The 18,959-nt window shown below is 37.5% G+C and overlaps 2 protein-coding genes across 5 annotated transcripts in view; one reads left to right on the top strand and one right to left on the bottom strand.

Moving 5' to 3' along the window:
• Window positions 1–18,959, bottom strand: part of UBAC2 (UBA domain containing 2) — an 89,647-nt gene that overhangs the window by 33,144 nt on the left and 37,544 nt on the right. The gene's annotated exons all lie outside the window — the stretch shown is intronic.
• On the top strand, window positions 6,619–17,464 carry LOC136285339 (G-protein coupled receptor 183-like). Of its 2 annotated transcripts, XM_066176396.1 has the most exons (3): window positions 6,619–6,698; window positions 14,422–15,484; window positions 15,735–17,464. In XM_066176396.1, the coding sequence occupies exons 1-3, from the start codon at window positions 6,658–6,660 to the stop codon at window positions 15,828–15,830; spliced, it is 1,200 nt and encodes a 399-aa protein (XP_066032493.1). In that variant the 5' UTR covers window positions 6,619–6,657; the 3' UTR covers window positions 15,831–17,464. The 2 variants fall into 2 exon arrangements, with proteins under 2 accessions (XP_066032493.1, XP_066032494.1); XM_066176397.1 differs by having other exon boundaries at window positions 14,422–15,826.

Raw genomic sequence — 18,959 nt, 5'->3', positions numbered from 1 at the left:
CACCTGTATAAATACACATAACATATTCTTGAAATAAACTGGAATTATTTAAGTTGTAAGAGTCAAAATGCTGTAAGAAAGCAATGTACAAAAATTATTCTTTATCTGAAGTTATTCTATTGTAGACAATACTCACTGAATAAATCAGGTTTTATAAATGAAGATAGAAAAAAAAAAAAGAAGAAATATCTTTTCTCTTCTTAGAGAAGTAATTTTAAATGATTACTTTCTACTCTGACCAAATTGACTGAGAGAATATCAAAACTGTGGCATGCTTTTCAGGTTTTACTGACCCTGTGATAAACAGTGACTCAGACACAGAGATTTCACATGCAAGAGAGCACTCAATCATAAAATGGGAAAGTACAATACAGAATTTCCCAAGACTGTGAGTGCATTTTGAAAAGCGATTAGAGAATACTAAGAGCTTCCCTAAATGCTAGTATTCACCATTTATGTTAACAGAGACCACAGAAAGCACCACCCCAGGTCACAGTAGTGATCAGCTTAACTGAAAGTCCAGTGTCTGACACTGCTCAATACCCAACAATCTAGAGGAGCTGGAGGAAACTTAGCAATGGGCCATTTCTCCTAAAACATTAAGTTCATAGGCACCATAGAGGTATGCTCCTAAAGGCATCGGTGTTTGGTTTTAAGACGGAGTTCACATCTAATATAAATGTTATATTACCCAAATATACATTCAGGTATCTTTTTTTTTTATTTTTAAATGTCAAAACTGGTGCTCTTCAAAACACTGTGTGAAACTCATTTGTACAGGCAACTCCACAGTGTGAAAATTCATTCCTATTATTTTAAACTTTCAACCTCAACTTTCTTTATATAATTCCGTACTTTGAAAATTTCCCTTAACATTTTCTGTTGCCTTCAGTATTTTCAATAGTTTACTTATGTCTTTTTTTTTAATATCTATATGGGGATGCTGCTTATCTACAGCAGGTCTGTCAGAGAAGTTATCCACATAATAGTACTAGAATATGGCTGACACAGTACAGCAAAAGGATGGTTAAGGAAAATGTGGACCCATTGGTGAAAAAAGGAGCCCAGTGTCAAAGGATAAGAAAAAAGGCAGTGTGGACCGGATATTTTCTGAGCCTGAAAATTGCTAGCTCTTCCCAAGGGAAACTTTTCAAGAGTTTTCTTTTTCCCAAAACAACCTTGTGTAAACGATATTCCTTTCCCATAACAAGAGGTGTTATTTGCTATTTCTGTTACTTAGCCAATGGGAGAGGTGTCAGTCCTATAGATCAATAACGTGCCTTCTTAGCACAGCATGTTATAAAAGGGCTGGATGAATTGTAAATAAAGCCTTCTGATTTCTACTGCCTTCTGACAGGAGTCAAGCATCTTTATTTCGTGCCCTATTGTGACAAGCCAGGGCACTCAACGTCTTTTTTGGGTCAGTTTTCACTGGTTAGTTTTGCCCTCAGGCCCTGCAGGTCCCTGAACCTCCTGTGGGACTGGAGCAACACCTGCTGTAAAGGAAGACATTTTGGAGGCTCTTGAGCCCAACTGACCATACATGAGGCAAAAGCACCAGACAGGCTGTACCCCAGGGTTCTGAGGGAGGTGGCCAATGCTATGTCACTGAACCATCTTGGTGATTAGGGCAGGTTCCTCATGACTGGGTAATTGCAAATGTCACACCCATCCTCAAGGAGGGGAAGAAGAGGATCCAGGTAGCTACAAGTCTCACCTCTATGCTTGGGAAAGTTACAGAGCAAAGCTTCTGGAAGCCATTGCCAGTTACATGATGGACAGAGCAGCTGCTAATATCCCACATGGATTTACCAAGAGACTTTTTGTCTCTTGGACAAAAAGTCCAAGATTTGGACTTGGATTTACCACAGACTCTGGTGCTGTGGACAAGGAAGGGGAAGATGGCAAATGTTGTACACTCTGACTTTAGGATAGCCTTTGACTTGGTTTCCTCTTCAGCCTTCAAAGAAACACAGGGAAGATACACACTGTATAAGCAGATTTGAGGCAATCTGGCTGCATTTCTGGACTCAACGGGTTCTGATCAGCAGCACCAACTTTGATGGCAACCACTTACTAGCAGCTTCCCTCAGGGATCCATACTGGGATGAACACTATTGTCTTTATTAAACAACATGGATGACAGGACAGAGAGCACTGCCAACAAGTTAGGGAGTGAAACCAAATTGGAGGGAGTGGTCAATACTTTGGAGAGCAGGACCACATTCAGCTATTCCTTGATGGACCTGAGAAAAGGGCTGACATTAGGAATGTTAGGCAGTTCAACAGAAATAACCGTGGAGTCTTCCATCTGGGTTGGAACAACCGTGTGCAGTGGCACAGATTGGCTAGAAAACAGATTTGCAGATAAGGAGCTGGAGAATCCTTTGAGTGTTAGTCAGCCTTTGAGTGTCACTTTATCCTTGCAAAAGAGGTCAATCACATACAGGGCAGCATGTGTTATCATCAGGCCAAGAGAAGTAATTGCTCAGCACTTCCAAGCCTGAACCTAAATCACTGTGTCCACTTTTGGGCTTCGTGCTTCAAGAAAGGTATTCATATACTGGAGCAAGTCTAGATAGGGTAATGACAGTCCAGTAATTTACCAGGCTGCCAAGAGCTACAACCTCAATCCCCAGAGACACAGCCTGGACACACAGCCCAAAATAACCCATTCTTGCCAGATATGTCTTGAACCCAGGGTTGAACTAGATGACTGTCAGAGATCCTGTCAAACCTAAGCTACCCTACTGTTCCGTGAATAATCAATGCCTTACTCCTGAAGCTCATGATCACTGGAGGAATTTCTGTTTCTGTATTTCATTGGACAGGTACAAACACCCATCCACACACTGTAAATAAAAGGACTGGCTCTTCAGCCTTTAAGTTATGTTAATTAGTTGTTAATATCAGATTCAATATCTACAAGAGGAAAACATATTCTTATTGAAGGACTACTTCAGTGTTTTCTTCTCCTTCACTTCTTTCTTATCCTCTTGTTTTTGCTTTCCCTTTCATCACTTTTAGTTGCCTTTCCCATGCTTTCTCTCCTTTTGCAGAGACCTTTGCCCCAGCCCCTTGTTCATTATACTATGAGAATATCAGGAACATCCTTTTATGTAACATGATTAACTTCTACTGGAAATTTATGATGTCTGTGTGCAAAGAAGGGCTATAGACACAAGCCTATTTAAACTGAGTTTTTGCTCGCTTCATATTTAGGAAGTTAATTTTAGTCATATGCGTTAGAAAATGAAATGTTCAAACAAACCAGAAAACTCTAAAACCTGAAAACTGAATTCAAGAGTTTGAACATTCCACATGGATACCATGTCCATCCCAAAGATGTACTATAGTAGCCATCTCTACAATAATTATATCCTCATTTTGAAGAGCATGTTAAATTTCAGCATTTGAATTGAAACAGAAACACAGTGACCAGATGGGAACATTCTATATCATATGAATTGATGAGATTGATTTTGTACAAAGAAAAAAAAAAAAGACACATAGAAACAATATCCTTGGAAAAAAAAAATCAGAGATGTAAAAATTACTGTCAGAGAAGAAAAAAATCAGGGGCAGGTACATCTTAAAAGAGAAATGCACTATTTAAAGTCTAAAAATGGAGACTATTAAATGAAGATTAAAATAAAACATTAGCACTAACAAATATATGCACAAAACAAAGGGAAAATGGTTCTAAAATGCATGAACAAAGGGTTAGAAAGCTAAATAAATGTAGCTTCTGCAAAAATCCTTGCCATTGTCACTAGAAGTTCTGTGAGATTAAGTTTGCAGAAACAACTTATTTTATTCAGAATGACTCACTACACTTACTAACTGCGGTGCTGTGTTTTTCTTCATTCAAGTTCTTCAAAAAACCATTAAACTGACAAATTCACAACCACATATTTTTGGGGGGACTAAAAATACCACTTATAGAAACAGCTGCAGATAATACAGTCACGCAAACAGTGCACTTGCAATTCAAGTTACTAAGTCATTTCAGTGACCTGCGTTTCTACATATTACTGACATAATACACTTAAGGTGACAACCTTTATTCTGAACATGCTAAATATTCACAATAACATTACTTAAAATTAAGTAACTCCGTGGAATGTGACCACCCTTGATGGTTGTGTTCCTCCACCTGCTGGAGCCCTGGACTCAAAGGACCCACCTACTGCACCCAACCTTTTCACTACACATGAGCAGGACACCCCATTGCCTAAGGTCTCTCAATAGCAGCAAAAGCATTAGGCTTTTTTACCCAATACTCACTAGCTTACATGAATGCAGAGAAATGTTAAAAAATGCATCTGGAGGTGAAAAGACAGGTTCCTCCTGTCCATGGATATCCCTGCAGAATCCACACAACTTGCAGTTCATTAAAATTTGAGACTAACCATCTAACCAACACTTTACAATCCCCTCATGAAGGCAGAAGTCAGACACCTATCCTAAAGTAAGCTTTAGTTTTTCATGTCAAGACTTCTAACAATATATTTTGTAATCTGCTGCGTTCCATTTTACTCACCTTTCCTGCCAAAAGCTGAACAGGGTTTGCACATATATGGTAAACACAGATGTATGTCTGCACATATATGGTAAACACAAACACCTTCTGACACACAGACATTTTTAAATTTACATGTTCAAATCCTGGAACAGTCAAACAGAATATTGGACCAACAACAGCTGTATTAGAACAGAAAACAAACTACTAGAAGAATAAACAGCAAGTGAAAGAATGCAACCTGTACCATTTAGCTCAGGCAATTAGCATCACACCATGCTAGGTTGGATTGGTAGCTAATACGCCAGAGTGACTCAAAGGGTACAATCTAGTACTGTATCTTAATCAAAGGAAGGCAATATTTTATCAGATCAAAGCAGGAAAGACATACTGGTGTTGTTTTAAAATGGCAACACAATTCTGAAACAAACACTTCCTTTAATAAGAAGCTGGGGTACTAATGTCAGCCCTTGAGCAAAGACATGTCCGCGTATCTCAAAATTTCCCATTTCTACAGCAGACTTTAGGTGCTGGACAAACCACACTGTGGTATTACTTTGCGTACATATGAAGCAAGTTCCCTGTGCAATTTCCCTTTAAACAGTCCTGAATTCTCATCACTTCATTTAAAGCGATTTTACTCTCCGATGAAGCTGAATAATTTAAAAAATTATTCAAAAACATATAAGGAAAAAATCCAGAATAAGACTGGTAAGTTCTCCCAAAGAATTTCTGAATGTGGTGTTAGAAGATGAATGCCCCATTAAGACTGAGAAGCTGAAAACCCTAAACAGAGCCCTTCAGCTCTTTGGCATCTAAGGGGAATCAAGTCACGTGTACAGTGGGAGTTCAACAACAGAAAAATCAGTCTACAGTGTCAACCAAGTGCTCCAAGTAGGTACAAAAGTAGCTCACAAGGCTCTATGTTCTGCTAAGGCAAAAACATTTCCTATAAAACAAAGTAATTTTGCCATTAGATCAGCATTTACTTGAGGCTTTCTGATGAGATGGACATGTTATCAGAGATCTTATCTCTCTACACACCTTCACCACTACAATGTCAGCCAACACCTATGCTGTGAACACAGCCCTAACATTTCCAAAGAGGCATCCTACACTCTGCATGGGTTGGACCCACCAAAAATAGCCTTATCATGCCTTGTCGGTTGTTTAAAATCAGGCCATTAAATGAGGTCATGAAACAGTCCTTTGCAGTCATGAATGATCAATATCAGTTTTTGGGGAAAATCCCAGGTAACTCTCAACCACAGCCTCGAACAGCAAACGGAAGGATTTTCCATCTATCTCTGATCTCCAAACCCTCTTAACAAACACATGATTTAACTCTTACATTAAAAGTTCTTCGCCCAGAAACAAGGTTATTTCAGGTACAAATGGGTTAACTCACAATTTGACATCCTATTCCTTTCCTACTCCCTAGCCACTCTTTCTTGTCCATATTATTTTAGGGGAATCAGATTTTTAATAATAATAATTATTATTATTATTATTACTGCATAAAATGTAATAAACAGCTTACAAAGGCAGACATTCTTACTAATCTCTCAAAGTCCCAGAGTTCTTTAACTCCTCTACACGTTTTTGAAAGGCATTTCTGTAAATCCTCATCATTACGATACTAAAACCACGCTGGGAATGTCCACGCATCTGGGTATGTCTCACTTTTGAGGTTTCCTCGTGCTGCATCAGATCTCATTGGTAAGAAGTTTTAAAGCATGTACTAATCACTCAGCTTTTTGCTGTAAACTAGGGTATTTTTAAAAGCAGATGGCATATAAACGAAGTTTTTCACATATGAGAGGGATTTTGGTTGGTCAACAGTTAGTTAAGTAAACCTCTGGGTAAAGTCCCTTCTGCGAAAGTCAGTAATGCGTAACTTCAGGAGGGAGGGGGAAGTGTTTCTAATTACTCTCTTTGAGCAGACTAATTGCAAAAGGATCAAAAATAGATGCTTTCACATCCCATAAAACAGTAGGCAGCAAATCAAGACCGGCATACAAACAGGGTTGGGTTTTTTTAAGCACTTGAAAAAACCCTACCCCTCCCACAAAAGACGTAATCACTCTTGAGAACAATGTGCAAGAGTAAACCTTCGCAGCCAAGCCATCCTGTTAATGCCCTTAACTGCTCAGAGGATCCAAGAAGCTACAAAGATGTAAGTACAGAAAGAACTAACTTTTAACTTTTTTCCTTTGCCAGTGAGCAACAGCAAACAATTCCAAAAATATTTCCTTTTTTGCATTATACTGGATATTTTCATATGGTAGTAAGGATAAATGATCTTGTATGGGAAAGGCCCATGGAAGAAATTCGCTGATATTTTATATTTCCATATTAATATGCTGCTAGTTAGTTTCCACTTAAAGGATCCGTTGATCTACAGCATCAACAAGTTATTCCAACTCCTTCCTTATAATACAGGCTTCTGACAACCACAGGGAAACATTTCATACTGCCTTAACTTAGACAATTTTTAGCAACACTAATTTAAATTATACTAATGCAGAAATAACTACTGTAGAAGTGATAAGGAAAGCACTGAAGCTCTGAAGTCACTGAACCTCACAGAATAATAGTAAGAGAGAGCCTTAAAACAAATCCATACTGTGGTTGTGAATGCACAGCCTGCTCTTATCACATCATTCCCTGTCTATGAAAACAGCCTTTATTTTCAGCTGGAAAACTCCTCACTCTTCTCATGTCTGGACATTGCAACAGAGCATTTTAAGAATTCAAAGCTTTATGAGCTAATTTCTCTTTTAACTTCTAGTGCACATTTCTTTCAAGGTTTTTAGAAGGCTTTCTTCTTCTGAATTGCAATGACCAAACATCTTTCTCCTTATTTACTGATCTTTGTGCCACAAAGCTGAAGAAATATTACAAGTGGTAAGATTTTTATACACCTTCCCAATTTTAAAGGATACATTTTTCCTATTACACTGGCAAAACAAGACAGACTGTTGAACAGTCTGTCTCTGAGCACAGAATACAAGAAATCTGTCTAACATTTTCATGCCTGCTCCTGAAGAGACAAGGGGATTGAAAATTTACCTGGAAATTAGTCTTTAAGAGCTCAAATCTCATTCCTTTCCAGTCAAAATACTCAGGAGCATGTACAGAGAATAATAAACTTCATACAGAAGCTGTAATCTGAAGCCGTAAACCCTAAAATGAAATACTATATCTGTATGGGTTTCATACAACTCAGAAAAAATGCCCACACTCAAAAAGGTGTGGGTGTCTTCTGGCACTAAAATACAAATCCTCATTTGACTACTGTTTTTTCTTCTGCTGGGAACAATGTAATTTTCAGTGGCTCGCACTTTTATTTTGCTTATTTGCTCTACTTTCAGGCTCTCTCCTTTTTACATTAAGTATACTTAAGCAAGTATAAACTGAAGGGGAAGTTAATCACCTTAGCATCAGCAGAGCTCTTCACATTACTATATGTTTTTGGCAGATATTTATGTTAGATAGTTCTCACTTTTTGTAGAACAGATCACCCTTGTAAAGAGAAATCCAACAGATAAGAGCAGGGCGTACCCTGCAAATGACTTCCACTTTTTCTTTAAAAAGTTATGCAGCAGTTCAACTCAACTTCTTTTATTTCCATCTCACTTACTGTAGTTTCTATTATTTTTTAGCACCAAATATAAGTCATACAACAACTGTCATGCAAAATCTACAGTAACAGACAAAAGCAGGACCACAAAGATCCCACAGTCTTGTGCACTTGCATATTCTGTTAAGCAGCTAAAGAATATTCTAATTCTTTATAGCCACTGTTAAGACAATTTAATTAATGAAATATATATTTGGGATTCTCTGACATGTGCATTACAAATTTGGGTTTACTATGCCAACAAATTTGGATCTATACCAAAGAGCAATAAAAGCACTAGCCTAGAAACTCTCTCATCAAAATTAGCCGGGGATTGTGACCTGAGGACTCAATCTTCAGATCATTAGGCTGACTCACCAGACTTTGGAACACAAAACTCAACAACTTTTGAAAAAAAATCTACATAAACACTAGAAGGTTATGAGTGCTAAAATGTTAGAAAGGAAGAGGAAGCTTTAGGACATGCCTGTCTCTCACCTCAGCTTTTATTAAACTAAATGCAGTCCCCAGCTCCCAGTACACATACCATATTATGTACCTTAGGTATATGTTATTTCTATTTTAACAAAGCATTCTATTATGCAACTTTTTAGTATTAAATATTTTAATATTTAATATCAATATAAAAGAACACACTTTTAAATATACATAACTTGGTAGAAACAAGCCTTTTTTTCAAACAGAGGAAACACTCTATAATAAAGATCACCTGTACAGTAAAACAGAAATACAAACAGTAAATATGACTGGTCAACAGAAAAAAATAATTTTGAGATTAAGGAAAAAATTAAACCTACAAAAACACAACACTGCATATTTCCCATCTTCTACTGCTCTAAAACAATGTAAGACCTACGTAGATTTTATCTATAGAGGACTGTAAGATCAGTGAATCTTGCAGGGAAGTCTCTTTCCTGATCATTCCTTTAAAATAATTTATACTTTTTATGCACAGAAAAACAACATTAACCCCCAACGTGATTTGTTAAAGAAATATTGTCCATCTCACAGTGATTAAACCAGACTATGTATAGAGAGCCAGGAGAGATCTTTCTAATGAACTGCTTTGCTTTTCCAAGAATATAATTAGCATCCTTAAATTAGCAACTGGACCAGGGACAAATGGACCAGGGATTTATCTTCAAAGAATGAAAATTATGAAGAGACATAGAGAAGTCACACATTAGACTACAATACACAGTAAAAGCCTTCTGTGTGTCCCCTGTTGTGCCAAAAAGACAGATGGTGCTCCTCAGCAAAAGCAGGAGATGAGAACAAGAAGAAATTTCATTTAGCATACAGAGGGAGCTTTGTACCACTGCTTGCACACAATCCCAACCCAGGTAATCTAAGGTGTAACACTGCGTATTCTGGCTAATAGCTTAAGTCTATGCTTCTTAACAGTTAAATGTATGTAATATTATGATACTACATAGAAAGCTTATCATACATGAACATGTCTATGAAGCAAAACTTTGGATTACACAGTACTTCCAGACTGGAGTCACCATCCTGTTCATCAAACACCTTTTGCTGGGGGGATTAAACACAAAACAAATGTATAAACATAAAACAAATGACTAATGCCAGTCAAATGTTTTCACACAACATAAACCTCCTACGCAAGGTATTTTTCCTTCTTTGATGAGATTACAATATTGGTCTAGAAAGACACCTTCACAGATTTCAGACATGCTAGATTTTGCAAGCAGCTTGCCATTGTGCTGTGAATTTTTTCCCCAGATGGATGCTATTGCTGTGAAACATTAAGAAGCACAGAGAACAGACTAGCAGCTGCCTAGCTAACAAATCTCAAGAGGTAAAATTTGCTGCTCAGAAAGTAAACGTGAGTGCTAAGACTTGAAAATGGCAAGGGAAAGAACAATATAGAACAACCTGCACCGGTTGCAAGCGTGGGCATAGTATTTAACAGTAAAATTAATTTTAAACTCTCCCAGGCATAACATCCTCCCAGGTTAAAGCAGAGAGCAATGGCCATGCCCTTCCACTGGGGTTATCCTATGACAGAGTGAATCGGAGAAATACTCCTGGATCACAGTGAACTAACTTCACAAACTCCCAGTGGAATGCTACACAACTCTATCTTGCATACATAATCCATTGAGCAGAAAAAGCAGGGATATAGTGGTGAGTCTGTCTCCAGGCACACTAATACCAAGAGGCATCTGGAACCTCAAGTCCTGTGTGGGACATAGCTGGGGTTAGAACAGACATCACAGGATCACTACACCTTGTGGTGAAATATTTGAGAAGCTTACCTCAAATTGCCCAAACCATGCAATTGTGTAAAGGTAAAGAGATTCAATGAAAACAGCAATTGCATATTAATTTTAGAGACATTGAAGTAAGAGACATACAGATTTTTTAACAGGAATGTTGACTGACCAAAGACTAGAGTTCAAATAGGTAATTTGCTTTCTCTTCAGTTCTCCAAGACAAATAGCATCTGAGAAAATATGCTTTAAATGAAGAGTTACCAGAATTCATATACAATAACTAAAATAATATAATCTGAACTATATAGAAATATTACATTAAGTGAGTAAGGGGTCTGTGCCACTGAGTGTTTATAGACTCAGAAAATGTAAAACCTGACCAACCTTCTTTACAATACAGATATACAGACAGTAATTTTCAATACTTTATACTTAACATTTTGGCATGTAACTCTAAGCCAAAAACCTCTGGTACTGTTTTCTAAAATTATTTAATTGGCAAGGGAAATTAATATTATCTTTCTTCCATGTATATACTTCAAAGTAGTATCATTAATAAACTTGGAAAGCCACTGGAAGGGTCTTTAATCCAACAATTCAGAAGAGCAGAAGTTTTAGTAGTGATTCTAGAGGGTAAATTCATTGGTGCATCTGGATTTGGGACAGTAAATGGCCATGTTCTCATGACCTATTCAGGCACACAGCTCATTAAATCAGAGTCATGTCTAGCTAGTCTGAGGTTTGCAGCAGTAAGGATGTAAAATTCTCCATTTATTCTCCAATAATGAAAAACTCACAAAAAGTATTCAAAATGTTCTTTTTTCACATACATTCTGTAGAGGATGTCATATGCTGTAGGTATAATAAATGGATCGCTCAGGATTGCTGCCAAGAAATAAACAGCACTCTGACACAAGGAATAGGTTTTAAAAAAATGTCTTATCTTACTTAATAGTCCAGACACCTTTCAGGAAGAAAATATTATTTTTAATGAAGTCCTCTCCACGGCTGCCAAGAAAATGTGAAATAGCTGCTGAGGTGAATGGAGTTCATCCAACAACAGTTAGAGTTCAGAAGTACAAAGAAGTTACCGCAGCTTGGGTGATGCACATTATGGTGGACGGTATCAATTTTATCATCTGTTTGGGCCACAAACCAGATAAAATCTCTCTCTCTCTCTCACTCCCTTTTATATTCAGGTACTTTAGCATCTAAACACCTTGGTGGACTTTCAAAAATGCCCATACATACCTACAACTAGAGAAAACACTAATACTCATCTACAGCATTGTAAAATGTGTTCCCTACATTAACAGTCAAAATATTTTGGGGATAACAGAGGATCAAAAAGAATACTTTTTTGCCCTTAGGGCTGACTCCCACAGCAGGCAGAAGAGCCTGCCAAGAAGCCCAGCTTGGCTGACTGTACATTGCCCTGCAAGATTCATCCATGAGCTGTGCTTCCTCAGCTTTCTCCTCATCCATTTGTAGCCAGTTTGTCCTGCCATGGAATTGCTCCCAATATAATCCATGCTAGCACCATGGATAAACACAAACACTATCTCAGCTAGGACTCCTCAACATAGCCACAGTTATATGTGAGGATGAACACTCTATTTTGAACAACAAGTTATAGATTAATTTATTGCATTTAACCTCCAACTTCATAGAGCAAAATTAGGTAACATGCAATTTATGAAATTCTACTCTTGACGTAAAACCAGCATATTTTACTGAATATAGCTTTTTTCCTAAACTATAGTTCAATGTGTAGATATTCTACATTTTACAAATGTTTATAGAAAGACATATGAATGGATGTGACACTTATGTGCAGTATTTTTGAACCATAACTATTACAAGTTTAAAGCAAAAATAAAATTATGCACTTAATATGCTGTAGCCAGTTACTGCAATTGAACTGTTTATTACAGAACTTAGATTATCCTTTCCTAAATACATTGAGAAAAATATTTTACCTAAATTTCTAGAAAGAGATTAATAGAAGATAGATGGGCATGTGAACAAGAATTAGAAGCATTTAAATATGAGAAACAAAACAAAATATCTCACTGACCCATATACAGACGCCTACACAAATGCACACCACTTTATGCAAAAAGCAGCCTGTTACACTTAGGTAAAACAAAAGTCATCCTAAACACTTTCACAAGGGAAATGATGGGAGGAAACCATACCAGAACTATCCTCAGGGTAATAACTACTGCATTAATCAATCACCAAACACACTAACACCAAGAGAGCATGACCAATGCAGAATTAACAAATATAAAATTACTGACATTCTTAAATCTGCACTAAAGCTGGAGTTGTTATTTACCAGATTAGTTCCCTTATTCAAGGCACAGAACTCCCACTTCAGATTTGACATAAAACCCTGAATGCAGTATTCTCACCTCTTGACAGACAGTACTTACTTCACAAATATCTAAGAATCTATCACTGTACATCTATCAGTCAGAAATCACCCACCTGTCTTCCCTCCTGTCTACAGAATGCAGCAAACTCAGACTTAATGTACTACCTGGAAGTCAAATTTCTACCTTAAACATATAATGTAACTAATTTACATATTTTAATACACATCATCCTTTATCTGCAGGTTTACCATTTACAGAGAACCATTATTATGAACACCCTGAAATAAGCAGGACAATCTCCTCAAATCATAAAAGAAAATACTAAACTTTCAATGCTTTCACAAGTTAGTAAAAGGATAATGAATGCTTTCTAAAATGTGTGGTTTAAATCCCTTAAAACTGAGAGGTATTTCCCAGAAAGACATTTTGGAAGTGGAAGAGGCTACAGTTGCTTGTAAATACTGTGTGTTGAATGACAGATCCTCAGAAATAACATAGACGCGTTAATTAAAAGTACAAGACAGACTTAAAATTCCAATTACAACACCTTTTATCTTCAGGTAATACCCTTTGTTGAAACAGAAGCAATCTTGTTTTGATTGCTGTTTAAATTCATAAATGGTGCCTCTAAGAGGCACCCTTTTTGTAGAACAGCTGCCCGAGGAGTAACATGAGATGCCCCATCCTTTCTGAGTTTCATGCTTACACTATGTAACTGCCAGGTAACAGCAGACCCAGGGAATGTTTGCACTGCAAGCAGTATCACCAGGATGGGGTTCTTTCCATTTCTGAAATTCTGCTGGATCATTTTAAAATATTTTAAGCTCTCCAATTCACTGCCACTTTGCAACTCTTCTATGCTACATATGACTGTACAGATGAAACAATTTCTAAAATCTACAAAATTCACAAAGTGTAAAATAGTTCACCTGCACTATTTCTCTTTAACAGGGTCACTAAAGAGTGATTATTGTCGCAGTCTTAAGAATTCATGTATGTAACAATATTTGAATTAGATTCCAAAAGTCAATTCTTAAAACTAGAATTAAACAAGTTATTATGGTCGGAATCTATGATCTTAAAGGTCTTTTCCAACCTAAATGAATCTATGATTCTATTACAATGTCAATATGATAAGTATGCTGAGGAAAAAAAGTTTCTCTAAACAAGTTAAAGCATGACAATGTGAATTTGTTAGGAACAAAAAATCCCTTAAAATTAACTAAAACACATTTAAACCATTTTGTCTGCTTGTCTGATCCTTGGGGGTTTCATTTGATGCTTTACCATGTGGTTTCTTCACACTCTTTTTTTCCCCTCAGGTTGCTTTAAACAGTCTCCCACCTCCTGAGCATCTATAGACTTCACTTTCCAAATATGTTACATCCCTGGTTCATTACAATGCCCCCTGTCTGAATTTCTTTATTAGAGAAGCAACTGGGATCGAAACAGAAAAGCCAAAAGGAGGCATCTGTTTGTTTGTTTTCAGAGTCTTGAAAAGCATTTCACAGCAATGAAGTTTCATTTCATGTTTTTTAGTCTTATTTTGCAACAGAGGCTGTCCATTGTTATGTAGAAGTAGTTTATCGACATTTCTTACAAAATGTTCCCTTTTGCTGGTTTTTTTTTTCATGTTAGGTCTACTGAGCTTCCTTTAACAACAGTGGTTGCAGAAATGGACCCTTTCACAGCCTCTGAGACCAACATTTCCACCTGTGACTTATATGAGCACAAAGACACAGCACGGGTATTACTGTCTGTCTTCTACGGCTCCATCTTGATTCTTGGGGTGCTTGGAAACACCATTGCCCTCACTGTCATTTTTAAAAACAGAAAGAAGATCAACTCCACTACCCTCTATTCAACAAATCTTGTCTTCTCTGATCTGCTGTTCTGCATTGCCTTGCCAACCAGGATAGCCTACTATGCCATGGGATTTCACTGGCCCTTTGGAGAAGCGCTGTGTCGAATCACCGCACTCCTGTTCTACATCAACACCTACGCGGGTGTGAACTTCATGACGTGCCTGAGCATCGACAGGTTCTTCGCTGTCGTCCACCCCTTCCGATACAAGATCAGAAGGATTAAATATGCTAAGGGCATTTGTGTCTTTGTCTGGTTTCTTGTATTTAGTCAAACTTTCCCATTACTTATACAATCCATGTCGCAGGAAGAAAAAGAAAGGACTACGTGTATGGAATATCCAAATTTTGAGAAAATAGAACATCTACCATTTATACTTCTTGCTGCCTGTTTAATAGGGTACCTTGTTCCCCTGGGGATTATTCTATTTTGCTACTCTCAAATCAGTTGCAAACTTTTTCAAACAGCCAAGGAAAATCCACTGACTGAAAAATCAGGGATAAACAAAAAAGCCATCAATACAATCATATTTGTAATTATAGTGTTCATAATCTGCTTTACTCCTTATCATGTTGCAATCATACAACACATGATTAAGAAACTTCAGCAAGAACCCTCGTGCAGTGAAAAGAAAATTTTCCAGAAGTCACTCCATTATACTGTATTTCTGATGAATTTTAACTGCTGCCTAGATCCTTTCATCTATTTCTTTGCATGCAAAGGATACAAGAGAACTGTACTGAAAATACTGAGACGACAAGTGAGTGTATCAATTTCAAGTGCTGCCAGGTCACATCATGAAGAAAGCTCACGTGACGCGGGAGAAACGCAAATGACGGTACTTGCTAAATCTTCCAATGGAAAGCTACCTGAAAAATAAAGTCTGTAGTACACCACAGTGGACCAAGACTAAAAATTGCAAAAACTCTTAGTGCTCCCCTACAGCAGCTTAAGTAAAATTCTGTTTCTCGGGATGTCAGGGAATCAAGGAGTGATGGACTGAAAAAGTTTTGTCACAGGACAGCAAGAAAACTCAGCATTATAATCTTCTTGCTGTATCCTTCTGACTGAACTCTTATTTTTTCCAGGAAATAAGCACCATTGTGAATGTTCAGATTCCATGCTGCACATACATACGCCTGGTGTTACTAACTCAAGCAGAGTCAAATCACAGTTTGGATTGAGCACAAATACAGTTTACAATTCAGATCAACTACAACCAGAATATCTGAAAATTTCAAGACTTCTAGCTGAGCTCCAATTACAGCAATGGTTTTGATGGCTCAGTCACACAAACAGAGGAAATAAAATTTTGAGATAAAACGGACAACTTCTTTGCTCATTTGACTATGACAAGTACTTAGTTTACAGCTCTTTGGAGGTGAAACTGCATTTTACAATATTTGGAGGACAAATGCCTTATTGGACAATTCACATAGCAAAGATTGTCAAATATAACACATGAAAAGGTAATGAACTGTTTGGTTCTCCCCAACAATGAACATCTCCTGTATGTTAAATCACTCATCTTCACAAGGTGTGTTATCGCTTTATCCCTTTCCTAAAGGAAAACTTTCCTTTCTAGTGTGTATTGTAAAAAGTCTCTCTCTACTCCACTTGTACATAGATTATTTATAAACACAAATTGAAGCAAGAGACTGTAATGTGAAATATGCACCATTTCAGTTAAAAGAACAGTTATAGAGTGTTCTTCAAAACTTCTGCAGAAGTCAGATATGGACACATGACAAATGCTTTAGAAACCTGAATAAATGTTCATAGTTGAGATCACCAAAAAGTAAATTAATGGATTAATTGATGGTGTGAGATGGCTACCTCTCTTCAAGCACTGTTTACCTGAGAGATCAATAAATGAGACCAGCAGAATTGGTTGGGAAAGAACAAGTTTTCCCATCACGCCTTCATACAGCGTATCTGGGATCCCTTTAGGCACACTGAAATTGGCTCAGGAAATAGACCAAATGACTTAAACACATCCTGCTGGAATCAGCTCAATACCAGCTGAGAATCCAGGATGCAAGCCCTGGGTTCCTGCTGATGTGCCCTTCCGTCACATTCAGTTTCCTTCCCTACTTTATTCCTGGCTCCTCTATCCTTTCTTTAGTGTTCCATCTTATTAATATGCCTTCACTGGCCAACACAACTTGGTCAGTCAACCAGGAGGTTGTGATGGAAACTTAAAGAATGCCTGATAATCATCAGTAAAAGCTATGCCAGATATCAGATGTTATTTATTTCAGCTGTATCTCTCTCACATTTGGGTTGTACTGAAAGTCAAACAAACATATTACATTTGTCATCTTCACAATTCCTTCTTTCCTCACAGGTTGACCTCTGCCTATCTGCAAATATGGAAAGGTCGTACCTGAAGAGCAGTATGGAAATGTTAAATTAACAATTACATTTTTTATGGCAAAGAAACCACAAAACCCCCTGTATTTCATACTACTTAGACTGCCAAAATTGAGTTTCCAATTCTAAAATACTAATTCTCTCTTTTTTAATTCTAAAAGACACTATGCAGCTTCAGAAAAGCAGTGTAAGAAGAAAAACTTTTATCAGGAGAAGTTCTACTTAATTCTGTATGTTCCAGCGGTTCTGTTCTTGTCTGCTTTTTTAATAAACTATTTTAAACTATTATTTAAGAATGTGTTCCTACTGAATTAAGCAAATGGCAACCAGATAAAATCACAGACAGAGCACTCATGAATACCTAGAAGCGGCAGAAATAAAATATAAGTATTGTTAACACCTCACTAGTACAAGCTTATTTTATTCTACTAACGTCTAGGCTTTGGGGGGGTTTTAGTATGCATTTCATCTAACTGTGATTATAAAATCTTAAAGACAAGAAGCCTTTTTTTATATCTGTCTGTAAAATGTAACTTAAGTATATATTAAAACACCACATATTGCAGGTAACTACACTCTTCTAAGTGGAAACAAAGTGAAGATTTCTACTGAACATCTTTCTCTATCCCCACATTAGCAATTCTGTTATTTTCAATACTGGATTTTGTTTCTAAATCACATCAGCATTCCCAAACACCTAACTTTACATGAAGATACTGCACTAGCATGAGTCCAGAGAGATACAGGTTTAAGAAAAGCTAATTTTTTCTCATTATTTAAATGTTTCTCAGATGCTGAAGAAAGCAACAAAATAAAAACCTTTAAAAGCTAAGAAAAGCTCAGTTTCCTGACAAAAGTCCTACAAGCACCAACATACAGTTCATATCTGTGGCAGCTGATGCACTCTTTTCTGTCATCTGCCAAAAGTAGCAGTGGGGGATTCACTTGGCTTGGGACACTGCACTGTGGCAAAACATTTAGAGAGCACCTGTCCTGTTCCTTGTACCAGCCGTGGTGTGGGGCTCGCAGCCATCACCACAGGGATGGTAACAACCTGCTGCATGGGACCAAAGGAGAACAGTGAGAGTGTAAAGTTACAGCTGTTCTCAAACAACTGGTTTCCTCCATGATGCCCTTATCCAACTTGTGGTTTGAAGTAGTGTGAGCTTTACAAGAAAAAATCAGCTTTTTCTTTGGGAAAAGCTTTTTATACATTCTAAGCCATGTTCCTTTCTGTGTGAAAGTCTGGTAAATGGTTACATAGACCTGGGACTCTTTCATGCTTTTCACATACAAATAAAGCAGCTGACAAGTAGCAGTAGGTTCAAATGACTTGCTCATTGTAAGGATCTGACTGAAGCATTTCAGAAAAACTGGGTCTCTATTTGGAAGGTGAAGTCTAGTCAGGATCTTGAAACACATGTTCTTGAAAAAGAAAACAGAGTATCTTTTATCTCTACACGTCAGAGTGTCAGGTTAGGCGGTTGCTAGGAGGACTCCAACTATGCAGAGTTCCAGTTCTTGTACTAACACTGCATGTCCACTGCTGACATCTCTCTCAAATCTCACCTGGTAGGGAATGTGACAGAGCATACAGGAAATAAAAATTATGATGGTGGCCAAATGGTACATTTTGGCTGTCTCTGTCCAAGTCCAGAAAAGAAAGCTGGAAAGACATCTACTGATCAAGTAAAGGTGCACCATACGAAAAATCCCAAAACACGCACACTTCCAGCAGAAGAGCATCTAGTACCTTCATCTTTTCTTTCACTGAGAACACAAAACTAAACAGTAATAGTGCAAGTACCCTCAGCTGCCTTGGACTCTAAGGTACTGAAGACTAATTGAAACTGTGGAGATAAAGAAGGCAGTCTCCTGTGGCTTACAGTCCCAGCAGAGGAGAACAGGTATTTCCCAGGGGATTGCTGTCTGACTGTGTG

The sequence above is a fragment of the Chamaea fasciata genome, unplaced genomic scaffold, assembly GCF_029207755.1.
Source record: "Chamaea fasciata isolate MVZ Bird 193981 ecotype frontalis unplaced genomic scaffold, bChaFas1.0.hap1 SCAF_2, whole genome shotgun sequence".
NCBI classification, from domain to species: Eukaryota; Metazoa; Chordata; class Aves; order Passeriformes; family Sylviidae; genus Chamaea; species Chamaea fasciata.
This window is presented reverse-complemented; position numbering and strand designations above follow the sequence as displayed.

Excerpts from the sequence above, each read along its gene's own strand:
- LOC136285339 (XM_066176396.1), top strand. The coding sequence starts at position 6,658 with ATGCCCTTAACTGCTCAGAGGATCCAAGAAGCTACAAAGAT. Across the intron at positions 6,699-14,421 it reads ATCCAAGAAGCTACAAAGAT|GTCTACTGAGCTTCCTTTAA; the intron begins GTAAGTACAGAA and ends TTTTCATGTTAG. Across the intron at positions 15,485-15,734 it reads CGGGAGAAACGCAAATGACG|GAAATAAGCACCATTGTGAA; the intron begins GTACTTGCTAAA and ends TATTTTTTCCAG.